The sequence below is a fragment of the Fringilla coelebs genome (assembly GCF_963513975.1).
Source record: "Fringilla coelebs genome assembly, chromosome: 11".
Classification (NCBI taxonomy): domain Eukaryota; kingdom Metazoa; phylum Chordata; class Aves; order Passeriformes; family Fringillidae; genus Fringilla; species Fringilla coelebs.
In genome coordinates, this window is record NC_140037.1 from 13,113,209 (window position 1) to 13,138,205 (window position 24,997).

Here is a 24,997-nt window from a genome sequence, read left to right on the forward strand (position 1 = left end):
AGGTAGAAACTGCCTACGTGGACGGGAGCAGAACTTTTCCTCCCTCAAAGGTGGGTCTCACTGCCCTCAAGTTGGCCAGGAGAGAGGAAAAGGAATAAAGTGGCAAGGCAGTGCTTGTTTTACCTCTCCTCCACACCCTGCAGCCTCTGGCCATTTTCACTGTCTTTTGAAACACAAAGTGATCTGCACCAGTGGTGTTTGAATAGCAAATATCAGTGCAGCATAAAGCAAAGGGCACACATATTAGAAAATGAGCAGCCCCTGGTATTTAATAGTATAACATGTAGAAGAAATACTTGCAGGCTGCTGTTCTGTCATCTTCTGATTGCTTTACAAAGGTTGGCTGCTTATCCTTGGTCTCATTTAGGGCATAAAGAAGTGAGGAAAAGAAGAAAGGAGGTACAAAGCAAGCAAGCAACTTGGTAATTTATATACATATTTTGTTTGTAGCATGCTGAGTCAACTGTTTATCTGTTAGTAGGAAAGGGCTGAAATAAAACATGGTCTTGGTTGGGTTAATACCACGTGAGGAGCTCCAGGACGGGGAGGAAAGTAGGGCAGCTTGTTTTGGAACTTGTGCTGGAGAACAAATAAAAACCCCCAATGTACACATTCACTTACCATATGTCACGCTTATCTGAAAGGCATCTCGGTGCTGTTTCTTTGCAGGGATGCTTGAACTCCACAGAGCAGACTTGCCTGCTGAGGAGAGTGCATGCCAGAGGTGCTGGGGTTGCTGTTGGTGAGAGGAGCTTTCGTGCCTGTTGAGGCAGGAGCTCGCTCCTTCCCCCGCTTCCCTCTGTGACTGACGCTGGTATCCGGATCGCTGCAACTGTGCCTGAAGAAAAGCAAAGGAGCCTGATTTTGCTGAGAGAATTTTCCTGGCAGGGGAAGGCATGCAGTGCAGAGAGCTGTGCCAGCCCAGAGCCTGGAAGTGCAAGTCCAGGTGCTAGGGTGAGTCCCACCCAAGCCATGCTGTGGTGACTCCTTTCTCTGCAGCCGCGTCTCGCTCAGCTCCAGCGTGGCTGTGAGGGGCTGCCCATGGCCCCGTGGCAGCCTGGGCTGGATTAGTGCCTGCTCTGTGTCCCCTTGAGCCGTCTGAGGAACTGAAGAAGACAGTAGGGAAGATGTTGGACTTGAGCTTCCTGACCGAGGAGGAGTATGAAAAGCTGATGAAGGTTCTGCAGAGAGATGCAGAGCTGAAGAAGAAGGATGGGGATCGCATCAGGTGAGAGTGTGTGATGGCAGGATGCGAGCTTCCCTTGGGGAAGACTTCTTCACTTCTTTGAGAGAGGAGCATGTGTGTGTGTGCAGGTTGCAGCAGTGCTGTCCCTTTTGCTCAGATCCTGATGGATCTTTTCATTGTACCTTGTCTTTCTCAGCCATCCTTCTGTTGCTGCTGTCCTCTCCTGGCAGGAGGGGTTTCTCTTTTTGAGTTAATCATCAGCCCTCAGAGATGCCAAGGGCAGTCACCTCTTTCCTGCTCAGTGGGGGAAGATGCTGATTTCTTGGTGGTAGAGGTGTGAGCAGGGGAGAAGCTGCTACCTTCTTTTACTCACCTGGTAGCACAGAAAGGCCGTAGTGTGTTTTAAAATGAGATTTTACAAAATGAGATTTTACATCCCCTTCTCTGTTTTATTGTTGCCCCGTTGCTTTTTGAGGTGGGTGTGTGTGCACCATCTATCAGACAGAGAGGGGTGATTAGAGGCTTCATGATCTACCAGAGGTTTGCAGGGAGCTGTTCCAGAGCCAGGGGTTCTGGCTCAGTTCAGTTCCTCTGCCACTGGCCATGCTGGAGCTCAGGTCTGGTTGATCAAGATTGCTTGTTGCTGCTGTTGCTTTTTAAAGGCCAGCCATCAGACCATCTGGGCTGACAGTGTGCACCAGGCTCAGGGAGCTGGCATTCTCCATGGCAAGAAATTAGTAACTCAGTGGGTGTGGGTGGCACTGTGCCACTTTACCCCAGCTAAGGATGAGAGTCTTCCATTTGCTGTTGAGCCAGAAAAAGAGTAATCCCCATCTAAAAGGCTGCTCAAGGCTTGAAGAGGGAGCAGGAAGCTTTGCTGCAGGCTCCTGGGAGCCTGTGTGCCCTGGCCTCTGCTTGGATGTGAGAGCTGGGGAAACCACTGGAAGCCAAAGCCTGGACTTGGGGTGTATGTGTCTGCATGCTCTTCTTGCCTCTCCTCTGAACTGAAACAATTTCAAAAAGGCTTGTTTGTATTTATTTTGAGTTTTGTTTGTTTGTTTCTGAAATGGAGTAAATTTTCCCTCTGAAACTGAGGTTTGGTAAAAAGAGTGTTTGGATTATTTTGGTTTTGTTTCACTTCTCTTTGAAAGCTGTTGCACAGGAAGCTTTGATTTGGGAGTGAAGTGAATTAGAGCTCCAGGAGCCCTTTGCTGTCAGTTTGGCTACCTGCAGTAAGACGTTTGGTTTCAACACAACCTGCCTGCTGGGCAAAATGAAGTCAATGGCATTTCTTTGATCTGCTGTCAGCAAGATTAAAATAATTTAATACTTTTAAACATAACTTTAATAATAATTATTAAAACAATATTTAAAATAAGATTAAATTTTTATTTTAATAACATTAAAATAAAAATTAAAATAAATATTTCCTCTGGCCCAGCACCTTGAGACCTTCATGGAGGGAGTGCAGCCCTGGACTAGATGGGAGCTTCTGTAAAGTCCCCAGCATGGCCTGCAGGGGCTTGATCCCAGTTATCCCTGCTCTCTCCTGGCCTTTAGGCAGCCAAATGTGACCCTTCAAGGCTCCAGGGTTACCTGGGGGTTTGCCCCCTTTTCCTGCTGAGAGCTGGGCTGAGGAGGGAGCTTCCTCTGGCCTCCCAGGCTTCACAGGAACCCTGAACTGAGGTGAGCTGTGCCAGCTGAAAGGCAGCTAATTCAGCAAGCCATGGTGAGTTAGAGTACTGAGCACTGACAGGTTTAGGTGCCAAAAACCAGCCCTGGGTGTGCCCAAGAGAGGAACAGTAGGAGAAGCCGTGCTTAGGAGGGAGCGCTAACTGTGCAAGTGCCAAAACAGGCACGGCAGGGGGAGCAGGGAGAGGAGCAGTGTCCGGGGAGAAGGCTGCAGGGACAGGTTGCTTCCCTAAATATCATTATTTGTTTCTGTCGTTTGCAGCAAATTTGATCCAAAAGGTTTTGCCATGAATAGATTAATAAACAAATAAAATGGAGAAGTACAAGGCAGACAAACAGTCCCACCCCTTCTTTAACCCTCAAGGCAGCCAAGCAAGTGGACAAATCTCCTTGCCAGTTGAATGATTTGGATTTGTGAAATTTGGAAGAGGTGAAAGCCTGTGTTTACAAGCTGCTGTTGCCATTTCAGATAAAGAGTAAATCAGGTGTTTATTCCTGCTGTTCTAATGCTGGTTTGGCGCTAGTTATTGCAGAGAAGAGTCTCTGGATCCTCCATAGTGTCAGGCAGGTGAACCCATGGACATATTGCAAAAGTAGCTCAGGGGAAGTGGAAACTTGGAAGATCTGTTTGGTGAAATGCTTGCCCTGCCTTTCAGGAGGATACAAGGCTCCATCACAGATGAAAAGAAGAAGAAGTTTGTGACAGGTGAATGGTTTTCCGAAGTGAAGGCAAAACGGTTCCAGGAAGACTTGGCAGGGCCAGATCTCCTTCGGGCATCCATTAGAAGGAAGAAGGGCAAGCTAGAAAGTGAGTATGTTAGTGCACATCTGAACAAAACAAATTGATGGACCAGAAAAAAATTGGTCCAGGGTGGGAGTCTCCCTGTACTGGCAGTCTGTTGAGAACCAGTCTCTGTGTTGTGATAAGGAGACTCTCATCTATGTTTTCAGTACCAGAAAAACATTCCTTGTTATCAAAATCAGGGCCCAAAGAGAAAATTACAGTGTGGCTGAGAGCCAAGGCAAAAGCCATGTGCAGTGAATGCCTTTTCCCCACTTCAGCTTCTTTTTTCTTTTTTTTTTTTTTGCTTCTTTTCCCCAAAATTTCTCTTTGCTAGAGGTCATTGGTGTCATGTCTTACCACAGAAGTAAAAAGAGAAGGGGATGATGTAGGACAGTTTCTGGCATCAAGCTGACGTGTGTGAGTCAAACACATCCCCCTGCCCCAGTTCCTGAAGTGGGCTGCCAAGAGCTGCTCTCACAGGCCTCTGGAGTGGGGAGGTCAGTCACATTTCTGCAAAGGGAGACGGTGCCTCTCTCCTCCTGGCATATGTTTGCCCACTTGAGAGGGTCCATGCATCACTTCTTACATGGAAATAATTCCAAGGCAAAATGTGATTTTCAAAGTAGAAAGGGCTTTGTGGCCCAGTCTGTGCCCAGGCTGTGTGGCACACGTGCTGACTGGAAGCAGATGTGTGTTGTTTGATGTGCAGATAAACTTCCAAGGTGCTGTGTAAAACAGATCAAAGCAGATTTGTCAGCTCAGGGTAAGAAATCAGCCCTGTGTGAAACAAGCAGGACTGTGCTTAGAGTCCAAATGTAACTGAGCTGGAGCTGGAACTTTGTGCTGAACATGTGTGCAGAGCAGAACTGGGGATGATTCCCATTGTCCTCAGCACGAGGACAGGCCAGCAGCCCAGTGTCACACAAGCTCCTGATGGAGCAGGGTGGGCAGTCACAGATCCTCCTCGTGGCTGGGGAGTTGCTGCTGCTGCTGCTGCCCTGAGGAAGCCTTGGCTCTGACAGGCAGCTCTAAGCAAAGCCTGCTGCTGTCTCTAGCAAGGGCCCCATGGCTGGGCTCTGTTCTTTGCAGTAAAGGCCCCTGGCAGAGGAGCATCTGTCCAGCACTCAAAGGTCACCTCCAGCAGTTCAGTTCAGCCACCATTCCTGGGCCCAGCTTCCCCTTCCCGCCAGGGGAGCAGCAGCAGAGATCACTCCTTTGTCTGTGAGCCTCCTTGGCCAGGGTGTGTCTGTAGCAGGGTTTGGGGAACTCCTCATTGCTCCACGTTATTAGACACATTCTGAAAGCTAAATGCTGACTAGGGACTTCACTGAGAGCCTCATTTTCTTTTTGCTCTTTACCTACACCTGACAGCTCTCATAACTTAACACAGATTCATTGGAGCCTCTCATGCAGAACTGGCCCATCATATTTCATATGAAGTTGCTTTTATCCTTGGTGTTATGAATTCATGATGTCATTACATTTACTATTTTATCATACCTCCAGAATGCTAAAACACATAAAACCTTTTCCATCTTGGCAGAGGTGGCTGGCTTTTCTGCAGAGCATGTTCTCGTTTTGAGGATGTGCATTTGTGCTTGCACCCTCTTGGCATGAAGGGGCAGAGCTTCAGCAGCCTCTCTGCCAGCACCCAGGTCAGGCAAATGCTCTGCAGCCCAGCCAGCAGCCTGCAGTGGGTAGGAGTGTCTGCCCTTTGCCTTGCACCCTTAGCTCTCTGCCCACTTCAGGAGAGCAGAATTTGAAGTACTGTTGGTTTTAGATTTAACTTCTAGGGCTGATGCGTGTAAAAGTATCAGATGAGGTCTCAGGTCCTGTACAAAATAATCTCCTTACTAAGGCAGCAGTATCGTGCAAGAGTCATTGCACGGCATTGCTTGACTAATGCTGTTTGAAGAAGGAAGAAGCAAATGTTATTAAATATTGTTCTGTCTAGATTTAGTCTTTATTCCTTTTTCAACTTGTTTTTCTTCCCTTTTCCTCTATTTGTATTCTCAGACTAATTTTGATAAAGCACAGGTATAACATGTGACTTTATTCCTTCCTCTTACTTTTTCCACTTCCATTTTACATCACTGGTTGTGCATCAAGATTCTGCAGCTAATATATTTACCTTAGATGAGATAAGGGCCTTTGCTTGCCATATTGACACCTTTTTTCCTTCCCCTGGAAAGATCAGTCATTCACCTCTGTTGGCTTTCAAGGTGATGTTCATTTAGTCAAATCTGTGTTCATAACTCCTGATTTAAGTCTTTAGACTTAACTCTGTGTTAGGGAGCAAAATGAAAAAATTCCTTCATGGAAAAGCCCCATAGAGATAATTGCTGGCATTCCCTTTGCAAGGTAAGTGGGCTCAGGAGTGGTGGAAATCTGTGCTTGCAAAGGAAAATTCCCAGTGATCCTTTCTGGAGGAGGGTTTTAGCCTTCAGAAGGGAGGGTTGTGGGGATCCCTGAGGGTTTTCACAGTTGGTATTGATTGTAGTAGAAGACACTAGTCATGGGCAGTAATAGAGATCTATCAAACAGATATATATCCTATATTTAAATGACAGCCTGCAGGGCAGCACGGATGGATGAATTTGATGATAACTTCTCCTTGTGCTTATGTGCAATTCTTGAGGGCTAAAAATCACCTACAAGAGAGACCATTTTATCCACCTGCTGTGCCAAGTGAGCCCTGATGCACAGTTATCAATGTCCCAGGCACTAAGAGTCTTTGTTTTAGAGTGGTAGGAAATGAGTAAAAGTGTTACAGCAGGAGTGCCTGCCAGTTTTATACACATGTAAAAAAATGCATGTATGGGCAAGTTAAACTGGTCAGGCCACTCCTGATTTCTGTTGGAATTTGCTTCTTATATTGTCTCATCCCAAAGTTAGCAAAGGCATATTGCTTGTCTTGACAGATTGTAATGTACTAAACTGTTTGTGGTGATAGGAGCCAGGTGTAGCTGTGGCAGGGCCTGGGCCATTTTTAGGGCAGGGATTTGGATGGGTGGAAGTGAAGGCTTCCTGTTGCCTCTGCCAGCCAGGAATGAGGAGCTCTGTCTGAGGGGGAAGTGTCAGTGAAGAGCAAGTACAACACAGAACCTTTGCAAGTAGTGGATGAGAAACTAATGCAGTCTTTGGTTTCAATCATGACAGGCAAAGGGAAAGTGTGGCAGCTCTGTGGGTCCTTTACTTCCAGCACAGCTACCTGCTGGCATGTCCCACCCCAGCTCTGAGGCAGAAGAGGAGGATGTGGCTCACTGTATCAATAAATCTCCTTGGTGTGCCCTGCATGTGCCATGGCCAGCACGTGCCACCAGCCATGCCTCGGGTTCTCTCTCCTAAAACAACATTCAGTGGTGCTTTCTGCACATCAGTGTGGGCATGGGCAGAACAGTCCCTCTCTCAGAAGCATGCTCTCTAAAACTGGCTCATTCCTACACATCCACAATCTTGTTTTTCAGCAGGAGCAGCTCCCTGACTTCCCAGTGCTCTGGAAAACACAGTGTCCCCAGATGCCCCCCGTGTGCCAGACATGCAGTCCTAATGCCCACAGCTCTGAGCAGTGCCTGCTCTGTTCCTCACCTCAGGGCCAGGTGCTGGGAGGGCAGGAGGATTGGGAATGCAGCACTTTGCTCCACAGGAGTGAACCTTTGGATATTGCTGTGACTTGCAGGCTGACTGTGCTGGATGGCACCACCAGGCAGTGTTGAGTCTTGAGCTTTCTCACCATAGGACTGGCCTGCTCTTGGGCCTCATGTGGTTTTCCAACCAGATAACAAGCAAGGCTATACTGTGTAATATTATTTCTGAATCCTCTGAACTTCTTTTTCTATGGAATTGTTTAATGAAATATATCTTAAAATGGTTTGGGAGTTCTTGCAACAGGTAGATTTTCTCTTTAAAATAGACCTAGCTGCATGAATAAATACATGCAGGTCTTGTTGACCAGACTAAGTTTACTTTTTATTCTCTGTTTGAGAGTTTAATCATTTTGGTTTTGCAGTAGCAAGAAAACCCATTTGCTAACTAAATATCTAATGCAGCATTATACTCTGCAGTCTGCTGTAAAAGTTATCATCCTCTATTGTTTTTAATTTGGGGTCTTTGGGAGCTCACAAGATATAACTGGGCCTTGTGCCAGTAAAAATAACAGGGATCTCCTCATTAACTGTATTGGCCTCCTCCTTTGTTTGCCAAGATCGGATGACTTGAGTCAAAACAGGAAATGGCTGAATTTAAATCCTGGAACAGATTAATTTTATTGACAGTCAGTGGCAGCATCCTGTGGAGGTTTCCAGTGATGTGACAGCTCCTGGCACGAGTGGGGCATTGGGCAGCTTTTTCCTCTTGGACCTGTGGGGTCTGGAAGTGCCTTTGCTGCCCTGGGACCTCCCCATCCCTGGGGAGAGCAGGCAGAACCCCTGAAAACCCCTGAAAACCCCTGAAAACCCTCTCCTCTTAAACGCCCAGGGATTGCGCTGCTGGGACTCTTTCTCACTGGGCAAAGCATTTTCTCACCCCAAACAAAACACACCAAGCATGGCAAGTTTAATGAAATGTCAGTTCTCAGGTGTTTCTTTGTATTGCAGATGAGGACAAGAAGCACATCCAGACAAGTCTGGAAAGCAAAGCTGCCCCAGTTCCTGCCTTTCCTGAGGACATTGCTGATGCAGGAGAGGGAAGGTAACACTGCTGCCTGTGCAATGCTCAGGATGCTGCTCTTACTTCTGATGAGAATTGAATGCTACCCATTAAACCCTGGTCTCTAACTGAGTTTCTGAGACTCTATAAGTAATAACTTCTATAGGGTATTTTTTAAGTCCTTCTTCTAGGAATTGTCAGAATATCAATCCACCCCTAATAATCAAGGGCTAATGTGCTTACCCACAAAGATCTTTTCCTGCATGATTTGATAAGGGGTCAGTAAAATGGAAGCTGTCTCTAATGTCAGGATGTGCTGGTTAGTTTTTCAAAGTAATTATGGTTTTATTTGTTTAATTTTTGCTATGGAGCAACACAAACAAAATGAAGGGTTTGAGGAAACTGCTCATTTCCTGCTGGTGCCAACCTTTGTGTCCAGTGCTTAGCACTCTCCATCAAGGCTTGGTAGGATTTCATATTGTGCTGACTGAGCAGAAACATCTATTAAAAGCACTCCAATGAACAAGTCAGCAACCTCACTCAATATCCATGGACTATGGAGAAGCATTTAAAATATTCACATATTCATGTATTGTTTCCATCGTATTTGCCTGTTTTTTTTTTGTCAGCAGAATGAGGAATCATTCTCCACAGGTGGCAGTTGCTCCAGTTAAATATTAAACATGGGCCTTTACAACACTTGGAAACCTCTTGCAGCTGATTACTGGGTGTTGTTTAATGAAGGATCCAGAGGCAACAGGCCCTAGGTACTCCTGCTTTGCTGGCACAACACCCAGTGGGTTTTTTGCAGGGGGTTGGTTAAATCCTGAACAGCTAGCTTTGTTTTTCTCATTCAGTCTTAAGCAAGGTGTGGCCTGTTCCTTCCTGGGCCATAGCATAGAAATGTCGCTCCCTTCTGCATGGCCCTTGGGCTCTTCTGGCACTTCCCAGAAGGGGAAACTCTGAATAAACCTAGTAGTTGACACACATTGTTTTTATTGAGCAAGTTCTGCATCTGAGCAGAACTGAGGTGGTGTTGAAGGCTGCCTGGGTACCCGAACAGGCATTACCACAGACCTCCTTGTTCAGGCATTTCTCCTCTCCCACAGATCCAGTACACCTACTCTTGAAACCACAGAGCCGAAAATTTTGCCAAAACCGAAGCCAAGACTTCCTGTCCATTTATCTGCATCATACAAGGTAGTACAGGCACAGCCTCTGCACTTTGTTTTGTTAATCCTTGGAGCTTCACACAAATTATACCTGCTGACAGGGGCTCCACAAGCTGCCTGCCCTGGTGTCTCTGCTCAAATAAAATACATTTTTTCCAGTCTTGCCAGTATTTATACACTGATAAGACTTGTTTTCTGTTCAGAAATCCAGCATACATGATGTCTCTTCCTCAGAGAGTGACACAGGAACAAGTCCAATTGTGACTGCAACAAACAGCTTTCATTTGTCTGGAAAAGGTAAGTTTTTTGTTCAGTGAGCTATTGGTGCTTTTGTTACTTGACATCAAACACCAAGAGACAAGATGCTTTTCAGTGTGTGTACAAATAAATAACAAAGAGTACCTTGGCATATAAGAATGGGCTGCCAGCACTTTGTGAATTGCAGGCAGGGCAGCAGGGACCAAGGCAGAAAGCAATCTGATGAAACTTCTCCAGGCTCTCAGTACATATTGAACTGAGTGCTTGGCTCTCAGCTCTTTAATCCATAAGGGGACTCACCCTCCCTTTCCAGCACTGACTGTGTAGTGTACTTTTGGAACATAGCAAATAGCCAGCAGGGAAGCTGTCAAATTGAAAGGGAACCTGCAAACAAATCCACAACTCACAGCAGCAGTTTAGGGCTCAGTGGATTTTTTTCTGTGCCCTGTTGCAGGGAGAAGGGCTGGGGTTTTCAGGGCTTTCTTCAGATGGAAGGGAGCTTTCTAGAGTCTGAATATGGAAAAGAGCTAGGAATATATTGATGATTTCTGAAAATTCCCCCTGTCTTCTCATTGAGAAATTGCAGCCCAGACCTTCCAGGGAAGTTGGATGTGATGCAGCGGGATCTAAGCATTTGTTGTTGTTGTAGGTGATGGAGTATCTCCAGTGCCCACCAGGCTTTCAGGGGATGCTGTGCCTCAGCCCAGCACTGCAGCTGGAGGAGAAGCTGCTGATGGAGCCGCAGAGGGGCCAAAAACTCCTCCTGAGGAAACTTATCCTCCCAGCAAAATACCAGTTAAGAAGAAACCAAGCAGAACCTTCCCCAGGTGTGAGCAGGCTGTGAATCACACGGGGCCGGCAGAGAACAGCCTTGCCAAGGAGGAGGCACTGGCAAGCCCCGGAGCTCTGCCCGCAGAACGGGAGAGCGGCCGGGCTGGCAAGCAGGGAGTGAACTACACCATCTCAGCCATGAGTAACAGGGAGGAGGAGACCGGCCTGGACCGCGAGCACTTCAGGAACCTGAAGAACTTTTGGGAGAAGGGAGCAGAGCCGGGGGCAGAGCCGGGCGGGGCGGACGCTCGGCAGCTCCGGCTGTGCTGCTCGCTCTCCCTGCAGGCCGCGCCAGGCCAGGATGCTGAAGGGAAGCCCGGTGCCTTCACCAAAACAAGGAGCCCCTACAAAAGGACAATAACGTTGTCTTCCAGCGAGGAAGAGCCAAGCTATGCCACTCCCGCAAGGAAGGGCTCCGTTTCTGTCACACCCAGATCCACCAGTGCCAAGAGCAAAGGGGGCCCGCTTACAAGAAATGACTTGCTGGGTGAAAGCAATGGGAAGCTGCTGATGCCAGAGGAAGAGAAGGTGGTGCAGCACTGCTCCAAGAAATCCAGGCTGCCAGTGAGAGCACCTTCCATCCAGCTCGAGTCGCCCACCAAGGCTGTGTCTGGCAGCACGCTGGGGCCAGGGGCGCCCGGGGAGGAGCTGGTCATGGCAGCAGAGCGCAGGCCCACGGGGAGGGCCCCGGCCAGCAGGGTGCAGATACTGATCGAGCCTGTGCCCACAGATGGGGAAAGTGATGATGAGAAAGAGGAAGGCTCTGGTTTGGGCACTCAAGACAACATGGAAATAAACGGAGAGCTACCTGAGGAAAAAATGTGCAAGTCTTCAGACCAGCCAAGAGCCGGTGAACCATCTGGAGAGAGAGGGGCTGTGCAGGGAACAGACTCAGCTGTTCACTCAGGTACTGAGGGCTGCGACTGTGCCCTGTGAAATCCAAATAGACAGCCATCCCTAAGCTGGTTTTCTCCCCTAACCCTTCTGCATTTTGCACATTTTTCTTCATCTGCCCATTTATCCTATATTGCAATTTGTGCAGAGTTAGCTTGTGTGGAATGTGTTCTGCAAACAGCTCTGGAAACAAATCTTGTGTAGCCCAGTGCGAGTGCAGAAGGGGACAGTGCCATGTTTCCTTGCTTTCCTCCCCAGTCCCAGCCCCTGGGCCTTACCTGCAAGCAGCTCACCTTGGGACAGCCCTCCACTGCCTACAACACATCACAGGAACTCATTTTATTTCACTCACTGGCAAGATTGTATTTTCTTCAAATGTGGGACTGGAATAATTCTTTGTGGTAGTAGAGATAAGTCTAACACAAATAGAAGAAATAAAATGTGAAGCAAAGTGTTTAATAAATACACTGGCTCTTAGAGTACCTTGATGCAGCCGCTGGCAGTCAGTGCCTAAATTACATTTTGTATTTTTTGGAATGCACAAGTGAACTTTGATATTAAACTTTAAGCAAAGTGGACTGAACAAGGAGTCTGATCTTTCTGGGTTCTGATACCATGTTCTCAACCATGGTGGTGTGAATAGCATCACAATTTTAGCAGCCTCTTCCTCTGGGTTTGATGGGCTCTTGTAGTGACTATTAGTATGAGAAAACGTTATTGCTATTTGCAACTCACTTTACATTTGGGCTCTGATTACCCACAGCTTTGCTCTCTTCCAAGCAAAGACCTACAAAGAGAGACCATCTTCCCTTCTCTTTCCAAATTTTCTGTCCTCGTACCTAGATAAGACCTGCACTCCAGGTCATTGTAAATATTTTCTTTATGGAATATTTTGGGTTGTGAAAGACATGTAAGATCATTAAGTCCAACCATTTAAACACTAGATCCTTCTAGTATTTCTCAGGGCTTTTTCCTTTATTAACTCATTCATTTCAGGATGATATTAGCAGATGGCTCTGTTTCTCTGAAAGCTCTTTATGGGAGTTGATCTGTCTTGGGGACTGGGTTAATCCAGTATTTCCATTTCCTGGCACAGTGTGAAGAGGTTTTCTCAGGGAAGACATCAGAGCACCTGGATGATTGGGAAGCAGCCCTGAGCACTGTAACTGCAGTGTGCTCTAGGCAGAGGGGCAGGGGAGGCACACACACACACACAGAGGCTTGTTGATGCACTGCCCATTTGTGTTTATTTATTTATTTACCATGTTGATTTGGCTTTTTGTGTATTCCAGAGGAAGATGGGGATCATTCTCCTGCTGCTCAGGCACTGGCCCGAGCAAATAGCATTAATCTTGCAAAGAGCATGGTGAACATTTACACAACCACAGAGAGTGAGTAACATCTTTCTTTCTTCTTTTTGGTTTACATTTGCTGAAGGTAACATATTATGCCAGTTTTCATCACCATGCTTCTGTGCATGTACCAGGCTAGGAAAATGACATATTGTTTCATCATCAAATTAGAGAGTCCATACTGCCTAAAATTAAATTCAGAGCCAGGAAATTACAGCTAGATTGATGGTTTGTTACTTCAGCAAAACCACAACGGCTTCACAGGGTTGGCAAGAAGCTTGTGCTCATCTCTCCCGTTCCTGCATGAGGCTGTGGGATCTGCTGGCAGCCTGGGGACTGATCTGAGGTGCAGAGCTGCTGTCAGCTGTGACTCTTGCTCATGAAGCCTCTCCCCTTACCCAGAGCAGAGCCCGTGGCTGGACTGATGTCCCCAGGTGGGACATGTTTTGTGGTGACAGTCTCTCCCTGGGAAACCCAGAGAAGCTGAGGAGAAGACAACCAAGGAAGCAGCAGGCTGCCTGAAGAAGCCCTGAAGAAGCAAGCTGCAGCCATGGCAAGCACCTGAGGGAAGGCAGCAGCAGCCTCTGTGCCCAAGAAAGCCAATGACAATCCCCAGAAGGATTGGCAAGCCCAAAAAGACAGCTAAGAGCTTGCCTCAGAGGGAAGGGGTGAGGCCAAGGCTGCCAGCACTGAAATGAGAAGAGTGGGAAGGCAATGCCCAAGGAAGGGTAAAGGTAAAGCCACTCAGAGGCTTTGATTGAGCCAGTTTAAGTCCAAGGCTGGCCATGGGAGGGAGGCAGCTTGCAGGCAGGTCCCACTGCACAGCCCTGTGGCTGTGCCCACCCCAGCTGGCACCTTGTGCCAAGCTCTGCCCATCATGGGGTGCTTGACATGTCACAGGGCACATTGGCTCAAAGCTCCAGCCCCACATTGCTGTCCAGGGACATGGTCTCCACCAAGACAACCAAGATTGCAGCTTCCACTTTAGACCGTCCTGGTTTAGGGCAAATTTGGGAGAAAACATAATATCCAGCATAAACAGATCACATGAATGGGGATACAAGCATCATAACATCACCCTAGGACACTGAGCCCCAAACCTCATCCTTCAAAACCCTCCTGTAACAGAGTTACAGCTTCATGTTTGCAGTATAGCAAATAGTCTGTGGATACTATTATTTATGCAAGGTTGGAAATAAAAATAGTAAATATCAAATGAATGTTAAATCAAGAATCTCTTTGGCATTTTGAGCACCAAAGAATGTATCATCATGTCTAGAATGCCAAACAAGTGTGTATATAAACATGCATGTTCATGTACATATATCTTTCCAAAACAAATTCTTCTGGGATGGTGAAAGTCATCTTCAAGAGAGTTACTGGGAGAAGATAAAGATACAAAAAATAAGTTTTAGTCAGACATTTAAACAGTACACTAACCATCTTTCTATTGATGGGAAGCTTTCTAACTTTTTTCTTTTAGATAATCTGACTATTGTCCACCTCTATGTCTAGCAGAGTATTTGGGAGGTGTATGCAGTGGTATGCACTAAATATTTTAGTGCTCTTTTCTACAGGGCAGTGTGCTATGAGCTAAAAATGTGAACATGATTGGTTTCTTTGACAAGGAGGCAGATTTGGGTGGATTTAGTGTAAGTTCAGTCTACACAAAGCAACATCCCCGTCCTTGTGCCAATGAGGAATTAGATGAGCCACTAGAGGGAGTTCCACACTCCCACACAGTGAATGAAAATCACTGAAAATACTTCAGGATGTTAATTAGCAGTTTTTGTCTTGGGGAGGATCAGCTTCAATGACAGGTGACACAGACAGAGCAAGTAGGTAGTGCTCCAGTGTCTTCCACAAGCTTTTCCTCCTTCCTTGTGTCCTTTAATTAAAGTGTGACTTATAATTTCCTGATTCTGATGAGCTATCTTGATGCCTTTTTTTTGTACCTGCAGCATACAATAAACCTCATTTGATACCACATCAATTTCTTGAACCTGAAAGAGTCAAAGAACTGAGCAGATCCTCTCCCCTCCTGTTGTCTGAGGTGGGTTGATGCCAGAAATGGCTGAAATAGTGTTCACAGCATCCCCTGAATGGCAGCTGCTGTCATGGGAATGTTTCTCCTGGAGACCAACAGTACTTGCTTTAGAGCATGCCTTGGCTATGTCATGAATAAATGAGAATGTGGGAACCCAGGGCACAGGGAATATTCCTCTGTCTGCTCTGGGGTGCCCTGACCCCCAGAGGAGCACTGACTTTGACCCTCACTCATGGAGAAAGTTTCCTAGACTTCAAGATAGACTGGAATCCACAAAAGCATGAAATAGATTATAGAGAGCAGTGCAGGTGTGTCACTTGGTGAGAAATTGAGGTTTTGGGAATTTAGTATGTTGTGGATGGAAGCAAGATGGAGAGCACAGGGTGGGCTCCTGGGTTTCTTCTTCATGCTTCTTCTTCCTTCTTCTTCATGGGTTTGGGTGGCATTTTGTAATTGGGCAGAAAAGTCCGCATTGCAGCTCTTTGGGATCAGTTATTGGGTTAAAAAGGAAAATAATCCAGGTGTCAGTTCTTAATTGGATGGTTTAGTCTTAAAAGACCTTGTAACAGGGGACTGTTGGCCATTTTGTGCCTTCTAATGAAAAGCTGCAGAACTCACAGTAGTGAGACTGTTTTACCGATAAGAAGTAATAAACACCTGAGTCCCAACATGAACAACCATCTCAAGGGCCTTCAATCCAGACCCAGAGAAACCCACAAGGGGAACCCCCTCATGAGAAATGCCTTAAGAGAAAAGTCCCCAGTAGCCAGAGCAGCTGTTCCAACCTGGAGGATGTTGCCCTGTGTGTCGAGCCACGCTGCTGTGTGCCCTTTCCCAGAGCCCAGGCGGGGCATGCAGCTCTGCTTGGAGGCAGAGAGTGATGACGTTCAGTGCTGCTTGGAGGGGATGCCCTGGGGAGGCTCCCTGCACTCTCCTCCAGCTCTCCTAACCTGATCTCTGCTAATGGCACTCTGCTGAGCAATTCTTCTTTCACTCCAGTGTTGCAAAGCGCTCCTTTGGCACAGCTTAAAGATGCTTCTTGTTTTCTGAGCAGACGGAGTCAGACACGGCCTCGGAGCTCAGCTTCCAGCTGGGCAGGCACAAGAAGTCCCCCAGCACTGGCAGCCACTCCTCTGACATGGCTTCTGTCTCCTCGGTAGGTCCCGAGTGCGGCGGCTCTGCCCAGGGCTCCTCAGCTGGGTGCAGGGATGCTGCAGTGAGGCTGCTGCTGCTGGTGGGGCCTCCAGAGCAGCCTGCTGGTTTCTGCAGGGTGCATTATTAAAGGAATGGGGGGGATTAATTACTGGCTCAGGTTAAATGCAGGTGCCACCTCAAAATAGAGAGCCACTGAGTCATCGCTGGTGAAATTCCCTGTAAGTGACAGCCCCTGCTGCCAGGGGTGGGTGCTCTGGGTCCTGGTGGTGCAGAAGGTGGGGAAAGGGTTTCTAGGTGGGAAAATGAGGCACACAGCTATTAAGGGACATGTTTGTGTTTCAGGACTGCAGATGGGTACCCTCTGCAAGCTCATCCTTTATCAGCAGATAAGAGGGAACTCAGAGTTGGACAGCAAAAGCATGTTTTGGAGCTTCAGCTTCTAAAGAAAGCTGAAAAAAGCTGAATGTGTTTAGTTGAATGTTTTTAAAAGACTCCTTAGAGACAGTACTTGGGGAGGGAGCTGTTTAAAAGTGCTTGAATTTGCTGTGTTACTGTTATAGATTTCTCCAAGCAGTATGTTTGAGATTTACAGAATATATGTGTAGCAAAGCTGGTAGGGAGAGGTCATGAATGTAGATAAATATGTTAAAAACTTTGGGGCACATAAGTTCTTCTCCTAATTTGGAACATCTGAGAGCTGAAAATGAGTCCAGGTCATGGAAATGTTCTTGAAATTCTCATTCAGTATTCTCTGCTGGGGTGGGTATCCTGACGGGATGGTAAAAGCAGCTCCAAGGACTGACTGGAGATGTTTAGCAGGTTTTTGGAGGTTATAAAATTCAGAACCAAAGTAAGTTGGGGAAGACAGAGAAGAATTGGGTTAATTACCAGGAAGGTTTTTTGATAAATGTTCATGACGGTTCCACAGAGAGGTGCCAAGAGGGTTAATGATTTGCTTTGTAAACAGCATTAGCTTTTATGATATCCTGTCAGGAATCATGAGTGATTGGTGCAAGAGAAAATTATCTCAGCTTTCTGTGGCTGAGCTTTGCCTGTGCTTCGTGACTTTCTATCAGTGAAAGACAAAGACCTGAAAAAAGAAGCCCAAGTTGTCTGGGCAAATTGCGTTTTTTTCTGGGAAAGCAAATAACTCCTGGGCGCCTAGCTCCAGATTTGGATCTGGCGAAATCTGATGTTCCTGTGCTTTTGGGGAAAGCACAGGCTGTCTCTGGTGGGGCAGTGGCTCTTCAGAACAGGGTTGTATCTGTTTTGTGCTGCTCCATGACCATTGTGGGTAAGCAACAAGCAATAGTTCTTCCTACATTTCTAGTCTGATAGGGTTCTTATTAGCCTGTTTTATAACTGGATTGACAATTGTGTGACTATATCCACCTGAAATAACAAGTTCTTATAATATAGTCCAAGTTCTCTCATTATCTTTCTTTCTTAAAGATAAAATTGGGTCAGGATATGAGTTATTTGCTCTGTAAGCATAGGGAAGAGACATGTGTGGTCCCCCAGGAATATCTTAGTCCATTTCCCAAAATTTTGGGATTTAGGAGTGAAAAATCTTCTGTATTCCTTGAGCATTCAATGCTTCTAAGTCCTGGTCTAGGATAGCACATCCTTGTGAGACCCTTATAGGGATTTCCCAGCCCTGGCTTGCTTGAGAGCAGCCACAGCTGTGAACCCTCTCTGTGTCAAGAGCACCACACTGCACAAGGGCAGGAGCACCAGAGTTTTTTCTCTGGGAATGCATTTCTCAGACTCTCATCTTTGTCCCAAACTGAGTCAGACTGTGCCTGTTTCAGTGGCATTGACCTTGCTCTTCCCCCTGGCAGGTGAGTGGCAGTGTGCTCAGTGTCTACAGTGGTGATTTTGGGAGTGTGGATGCCCAAGGAACTGTGGAATTTGCTCTGGACTATGATGAGAAGAACCGGGAGTTCCAGGTGCACGTGTCCCAGTGCAAGGGCTTGGCTGTAGTGGATGAGAGGAAAGGCAGATCTGACCCGTGAGTGATCCTTTAGTGCCTTGTGACTTCTGCATTCCTGAATTCTGTCTTCTATTTTCTTCCTTCCTGCCAGCTTACTGGAGAGCTTGGCAATGTGGGGCACTATCCAACTGGAGTTTGTTTTCTAGGTATGTTAAAACTTACCTGCTCCCAGACAAAGCCAGGATGGGTAAGAGGAAAACGTCAGTGAAGAAGAGGACAGTGAACCCCATTTACAATGAGGTGTTACGGGTAAGAACAAACACACACTCTGAAAACCTCTGTTGGAGTAGGCACCTCTGTCAGGCAGGTCTGGAAAGATCCTGCCTTCTTGGCCAGATTCTTTGCCTGCCTCTTGCCAGCACTGCACTGCTCTTCCCTGGGAAGAGAGGCCTGGGATGTTAAAGGTTCCTCTGCACCCATCTGTGTGCACCCAAGATTTCTCTGCCAAAACCACACAGATCTTTGGATGCAATAGGGTCCTGCAGTCAGAGCAAGCGCTGTTTGTCCTCCCCCTTCCCTGGCATGCAGTCACAAGGCACAGGACTGGTAAGAAAGGTCTGCGTTATGTGATCATACTCATCAAAGCATAGAGGATTATTTAACAACAGCCAGGCCTGTGTTAATAATTCTTGAAAGAATATTGGTTTTGCCCTGTGATGAATGGAATGCCAGGTTTCCCTGTGCTCAGCCGAAAAGCTTTGTCAGGTTAGTAGTGTTGCTACAGGACTAAAAAAGAGATGCTCAGACTGAAGCCAGTCAATTGGTAGTGCATATGTGTGGGGTGGGTTTGAGTGTCTCAGAGCTTATTCAACTTTTGAGTGGTTTATTTCTGTTTGTGAAAGAAACAGAAGAAAAAATTTGAGCAACCTGACTTCTCTTTCTTCCTCTAGTATAAAATAGAGAAAATGGTGTTGCTGATCCAAAAATTAAATCTCTCTGTTTGGCACAATGATCCATTGGGACGTAACAGTTTTTTGGGAGAGATTGAAATAGACTTGGCCAGCTGGGACTGGAGCAACAGGAAACTCAACTGGTACCCGCTGAAGCCCCGGGTGAGTGTCTCAGCTGCAGTCCTGCTTTCCAGCCCAGCCCTGAAGCCTTGAGGGTGGAATAGTCCTTCCTGACTCCTCTGAGGTCTTTGGGTGGAGCAGGACAATGTGAGCTGCACTAGAGAAGAGCCCCTGGGCACCTTAGTGCAGTTCAGTGCTCAGAACAATGGCCTTCTCAGGTCTGTTTTGGTGACTGATCTGCAGGGACACTGTCATAAATGCAACCTGACACTAATCACAGCAACTTTGACATGACTTTGCCATTCTCTCCACTCACATGAAGACTTTAAAAAAAAGCAGAGTCTTAAAGTCTTAAAAGCAGCAGAGTTCTAGGTGAAGCAGCTGATGTACTTTGAGAGGTGAATATTCAGGTGCTGCTGTTTGTAAAGCCTGTACTGCTTCCCGCATGCTTCTGGATCCACAGGTCTGATATGAGTCCCTTTTAAGCAAATAGAGGACATTTATCTTTCAGAAAAAAAATGCTTAATTATATCCAGCTGGATATGTCTGGAAGGGCAACCTTGTACTCTGAATCCTCAGGCTTTTGCTTCTGAGAGGCTGAGTTTGAGAACAAACCCACAGAGAAATGACCTGCCCTGAGAGTGGGCTGCTCCAGCCATGGAAAATCAGTTTTTCCATTTGTGCTCCTCCACTGAAGTTGAAAGCTGTTTGCCTTGCTGTGTTTCCACAATCCTCCATTTAGTCAGTCATAACCCTTTCCATTTCAGAGCCTTTCTGCTGTTAATGGTGTGGATCATCGAGGAGTGATGAGTTTGTCCATTAAGTATGTTCCCCCTGGAAGCCTAGGTGAGTGGGGTTCATGCATTAAGGGCTACTGCCCAAGTGCAAACACACAGCTTGCAATGCCTCATCTGCTTAGGGGCTGCTTAAAGAGCAATCTCATTAGAGCAAGATCTTAGAGATCAGCACAAAGGCAGTGTTTGGCAGCACTGCCTGCAGCCTACATCTGATTTCCACATCTGGAATTACTGGGAAAGTATTGGGGAGGGAGGAAGGGCTCAACCACCTCCAACTCATCAGCTGTTATGAGCACTGTAGGGTGCTGTGATGAGGTAGGAGCAGCACAGAACCCATGTTACTGTGGGGCAGGCACAAGGTTGCTTTGGCTCAGCAGTTCCATCTCTTTTCCTGTCTGACACAGCACTGGCAGGTTTTGTCAGGAGCCTCTGCAGCTGCAGCAGTGACAGAGCTGGCGGCAGTGCTGAGATGTCCAGGGAGGGGCAGTGAGCACACAGGAACCATGCGGGTCCCACAGGTCCCTGGAGAGGAGCCCTGTCATTCTGGGAGCTGTGGCTCTGGCTGGCATGACAGCTTTTCTCTTCTCATAAACTGCAGGGCCCAGGAATCCTCCCTCTGGTGAAGTTCACATTTGGGTCAAAGATGTCAAGGACCTGCTGCAGTTGCGTCCGTCTGGAGTTGACTCCTTTGTGAAGTGGTGAGTGCCTGAGCACGGGGCTGCTCCTGCTCTGGGCTGTGCTTCCTACTCTGTTCTCAGGCTCACCAAGCTGTGCCTCCATACTGGAAAGCCTTTGTGTTGCACTGGGAGAAGTGTAGGGGAGAATTGCCCTTGTTATTCACCTGTAGGAAAGTAGGAAAATCCTTGCTGTGCTAAAGCTCTTGGTCAATGTTCAGTGCTTCATGCTGTGTGTTTTCTCCTCCCAAAGCTATGTGCTTCCAGACACCAGTAAGAAGAGCTACCAAAAGACCCGAGTCATAAAGAGAGACACAAACCCAGTTTTCAATCACACCATTGTGTATGATGGCTTTCACACAGAGGATCTGAAGGACGCCTGTGTTGAACTCACTGTGTGGGATCATGAGAAACTTACCAACCATTTCCTTGGAGGAATCAGGCTGGGCCTTGGCACAGGTCAGTATTTTCCTTTATATTAACTCAAAACTGTTCCTGTAGCGCTGAACTACAAGGTAAAGTGGGAAGTTGCAGAGTATTTTGCTGTTGGAGAGAAAGCAGGGATGGGGTGTCTCAGTCACTGGTACCTGCACTGTGTCATGGATGGAGGGGGCCCTGGTGCCATGGTAACAACCCTCTGTTCCCACATTTTCTGCCAACATCAGATCGAGATCTGCCAAAACTCAAGAGGGTTTTCCTGCTGTTACAGGAGAACAGGCTGACAAACCAACATGATATTGGTGCTTCTCCCAGGGAGGAGTGCTCAGGGAGGGACTGGAATGTCACACCGGACAGCACCACCTGGTGCCTGTCCATCCTTGAGGTGCTCTCTGAGAGATCTCAGTGTTGCAATAGAGGATAAGTGTTCCCTGGGGGACAAGGCTCATGGTAGCTGGCAGGTCTGCCTGGCAGGTGCACTGTGGCTGTTGGATTTGCCTGTGTGTTCTGTTTTCCATCTCTAATGTCACCAGGTGGGTTGTGAGCTCTCCAGAGGGAAGGGGTAACAAGAATAAGACATAAAAATACCAAACGCAAGATTAGCTGTGAGCTAAATTTAGACTTCTCTCTCACTGACAAATAATTGGCACCTAAAGTTTTGGTAGAATTGGAATGGATGTACACACTTTTCTGCTATGGTATGTTTGATTCCTATAGAAGTGAAATGAGAATTTTGGTGAATACTCTGCCTTGTCCACAAGGAAATCTTTTAAGAAGAAAACCAAGTCTTTAAGACCTTTCTTACCATTCAAAAAGATGCAGGAAGGGCTTGAACCCAATATTGTTTTCCTTGGCAGGTTATGTTTAGGGTTCTTGCATTTTATGGCTTTTGCAGTGACTTCATTCTGAACTCTGGTGTAGAATGGGCATTTGCAAGAAAACAGGAGGTGCTCAGGGTGCAGCTTGCTGAGGGGGAGTCAGCAGCTTTTATATGAAGACATTGCCTGCACCAGTTACATCCCATTGAGTGTTTTTGCATGAAGTGGGAACTCTTTGTGTAGCTCCCAAAGTTTCTCTTCTTTTCAGGTTTGAGCTATGGCATCTCTGTGGACTGGATGGACTCCACTCAGGAGGAGGTGGCCTTTTGGCAGGAGATGATGTTGGCTGCCAATGAATGGATCGAGGGATTGCTGCCACTGCGCTCACTGGCAGGGAGGAAAAAGCTGAAATAACCCACTGTTGGTGCCATGGAAATGCCCAATGTGCTCATTAGAAGAATTAGGAAACTTCCTGCACCAGGGTGAAAGAGATCATCCACAGGGCTGCAAGTGTCAGGGTAATAAGGCAGTTATGGGCATCACCTTGGAGGTGTTAATGTTCAATACTAATCAACTCACAGAGGACATGGAAGATGCCAAAATGATGCCATACAGGATTTTAACCAAAAAGAAACTTAATTTGCCTTTTTGTTTAATCATTTATGTATTCAGTATATTTGAATTCCATTAAGCTCTGGCAGAAGGAAAAGGTGATATGGATCCTTTTTTTTTACCATTTCTTGTGCCATTTTCTTCCATGCAGAGATGTAGTTGTACTGAAGCAGCAGCATGGTATTATTCATGCTCCCTGCAAGGGGTACACTTTGTACTTGGTGTCCAATTGCTCCAAATCACCAGCACAGTTTGAGAATGGGAGCTTTGCATTTGTCACCCGTGATAACACCACTTTAACGTGAGGAAAATTGAGTTCCAAGGTGCATCTAAAGAAAGAGAGGACTATTTGCAGCAGAAAATGAAGAAACCTGCAGAGGATGACAATGAGGAATTTGATATATTAATTCCTTTCTGCTTTAATCTGAAAGAATGCAGGGATGCTCTTAGAGATAGTGGGATTTTGCAAGCAGGGACTATTTCCTGGCTTTCCCACAGGCTTCCTCAGAGACCTCAGGAAGGTCTCTATGTGAAATGAGAGTTTGAGTGCAATATAAAGTAAAATGTTTGCCCAAATGTAGAACATGGTTACAGTGCTAAGGAGTCTTTGCAATGTCTTGTGTGCAAAACATTTCAATATGAACTGATGAGGTGGGAGACAGTGTCACACTGGCCTGGCATCAGGGGTCAGGGGGGAAAGGTCACAACCACTCTGGACACAGGAGATACTGGGAGCTGGGGCAGAGGTGAGGAGGGAGTGAGAGAATGTGCAGGGACTGCAGTTTCCTGGAGGTCTCCTGCACCTGCATCCCCTGCTGCCCTTCTCCTCTTCCCTTCACCTGATGCCTGTTAGTGAGCTCTCAGTGGCTGGAATTTGCCTTTTGCCAGTAGCTTGCAAAAAAATCTTTGCATCTGGCATGTGGACCCTGGTGGAGTGGTGTTGTGAATACATTTTGAATTGCAGCTTTGTAATTTCTATTTTGGATGTACATACTGTGATTAAAGATAATGTTTTTCTTTAGTTGTCACTTGGTTGTCTTGTACCTATTTTCACTGTGCTCCAAATAACAAAAAAGCAAAAGAGGTGTTAAATTTTGTTATGTCAAAATGAGGCATTTTTGCCAAAGGGCAAGTGAAATGTCATGAAAAAATAATTTTTATAACTATCCTACTTTGGATTTTGGCTCTCTGATTATTTTGTTATTCTTCTTTAATGGATTGATTTTATTTAACTCAAGCCTACTGTGAATTTTCAGCTTGGTGTAAATAAATTAATGGAAAAATGTACACTTAAAGTAATAAGACTTTTTCTTTAAATGGAAACATTTGGGATATAATCAGCTTTCATGGGAAAAAAAAAAGAAAGAATTTAAGTGGTTTTGAGTTGGCAAAAGACAATAATTGGAAATGCACCAGACACAGTAATAAAAGCACAAGGAGAGAGTCCACAGAGCAACAGAATTAAACAGTGACTATCTAATGAAGGAGCTGATAGATCTGTTAACATCAGCCCAAAAATACTTTGTAGGGGTTCCAGCCTGGCATGTTTTGTTTACAAAGATTTGGTCACTTTTCACCTTTGTGGGATAAAATAACAATACTGGGCCTAAGTTGAGAGTTTTGAAAAAAATATTATCCTTACCTTAGGTGCTGAAGATGTGAATATTTATACATCAGTGTACCTGACCTGCTGTGAAGAGCTCTGGTGAAGAGCTCTGGTGGGGGGTTGAGCTGGAATTGATGTGCACACATTGGGGAGGGGCTTGCTGCAATTACCCACAGGACTGCTGCTTTCCTCCTGCTGCTTCCCTTCCCCAGGGACAGGGGTATTCCTGGGGACAGACTTTCTGCTGGGCTGGAAAAGTGGTTGGTAGCACCAGGGGCTCTGCCTCAGGTCCAGGTCTCTTCCTGGTGGTATCAGCTGATTCCTCTCCATCCTGACAGCAGAGTGAACCCACCTCCTCCTCCTCTTCCTCAGCATTACTGCATGGCAATGTTGCCAAAAGTGCTGGTTGCATCAATGGAGCTGGAAATGGTTGTGTTGGTGTGTCAGGAAATTAACAGATTTTTATTTTTCGTTGCTGGTGCCAGGAGGGGACAAAAAGAGGGTCAGTGGGCCAGTTCATCCCAGCAGAGTTACTTTTATGAACTTGGCACGGGACTTTGTGAGACTATTTTTGTATTCAGATTCCACTGAGGATTTTTTTTTTGTTAATCTTTTGCTGGCTTGTTTATTTAAATTAAGCCCTGATTAACTTAAGAAGCTTTCTTTGGCACTTAATAGTTTATCAGAGTAAAAGATTACACTGCCAAACCACACACACTTTTTGTCACACAGCTGATTCTGGGGCAGTAAAATTTGCTATGCTCTCTGTTTCACTTACTACACAGAAAGCACTTTATCATAAAATGACTTAAGGCACATTTATTGCCAGTGTCCTGTTGAGGAGCAGAGCATCTTGTGGGTGTAAGGTTAATGGCCTGTTTGCTTGTGGTTTATGATGTTGTTAGTGAATGCTGAACCTCACAGAGACTCTGTGTGCTGGTGGCACAAGAATGAGGTTGTAACTGGTGAAAATAAAAGAAAAAACATGGAAAGTTTTCTGACTGTATTTACTGGTTAGTTGTAGAATGAGT

At 46.3% G+C, this 24,997-nt stretch overlaps 1 protein-coding gene across 1 annotated transcript; it reads left to right on the forward strand.

The window, feature by feature from the left end:
- Positions 1–1,127: 1,127 nt before the first annotated feature.
- Positions 1,128–23,538, forward strand: LOC311157810 (synaptotagmin-like protein 2; the record flags this gene model as incomplete). Its single annotated transcript, XM_084212780.1, has 16 exons — positions 1,128–1,228; positions 3,535–3,686; positions 8,258–8,351; positions 9,419–9,509; positions 9,685–9,778; positions 10,389–11,477; positions 12,757–12,855; positions 14,778–14,869; positions 15,918–16,019; positions 17,860–18,029; positions 18,158–18,260; positions 18,902–19,063; positions 19,789–19,867; positions 20,417–20,516; positions 20,746–20,951; positions 22,017–23,538. The coding sequence occupies 16 exons, from the start codon at positions 1,128–1,130 to the stop codon at positions 22,160–22,162; spliced, it is 2,880 nt and encodes a 959-aa protein (XP_084068906.1). The 3' UTR covers positions 22,163–23,538.
- Between the last annotated feature and the right edge of the window lie 1,459 nt (positions 23,539–24,997).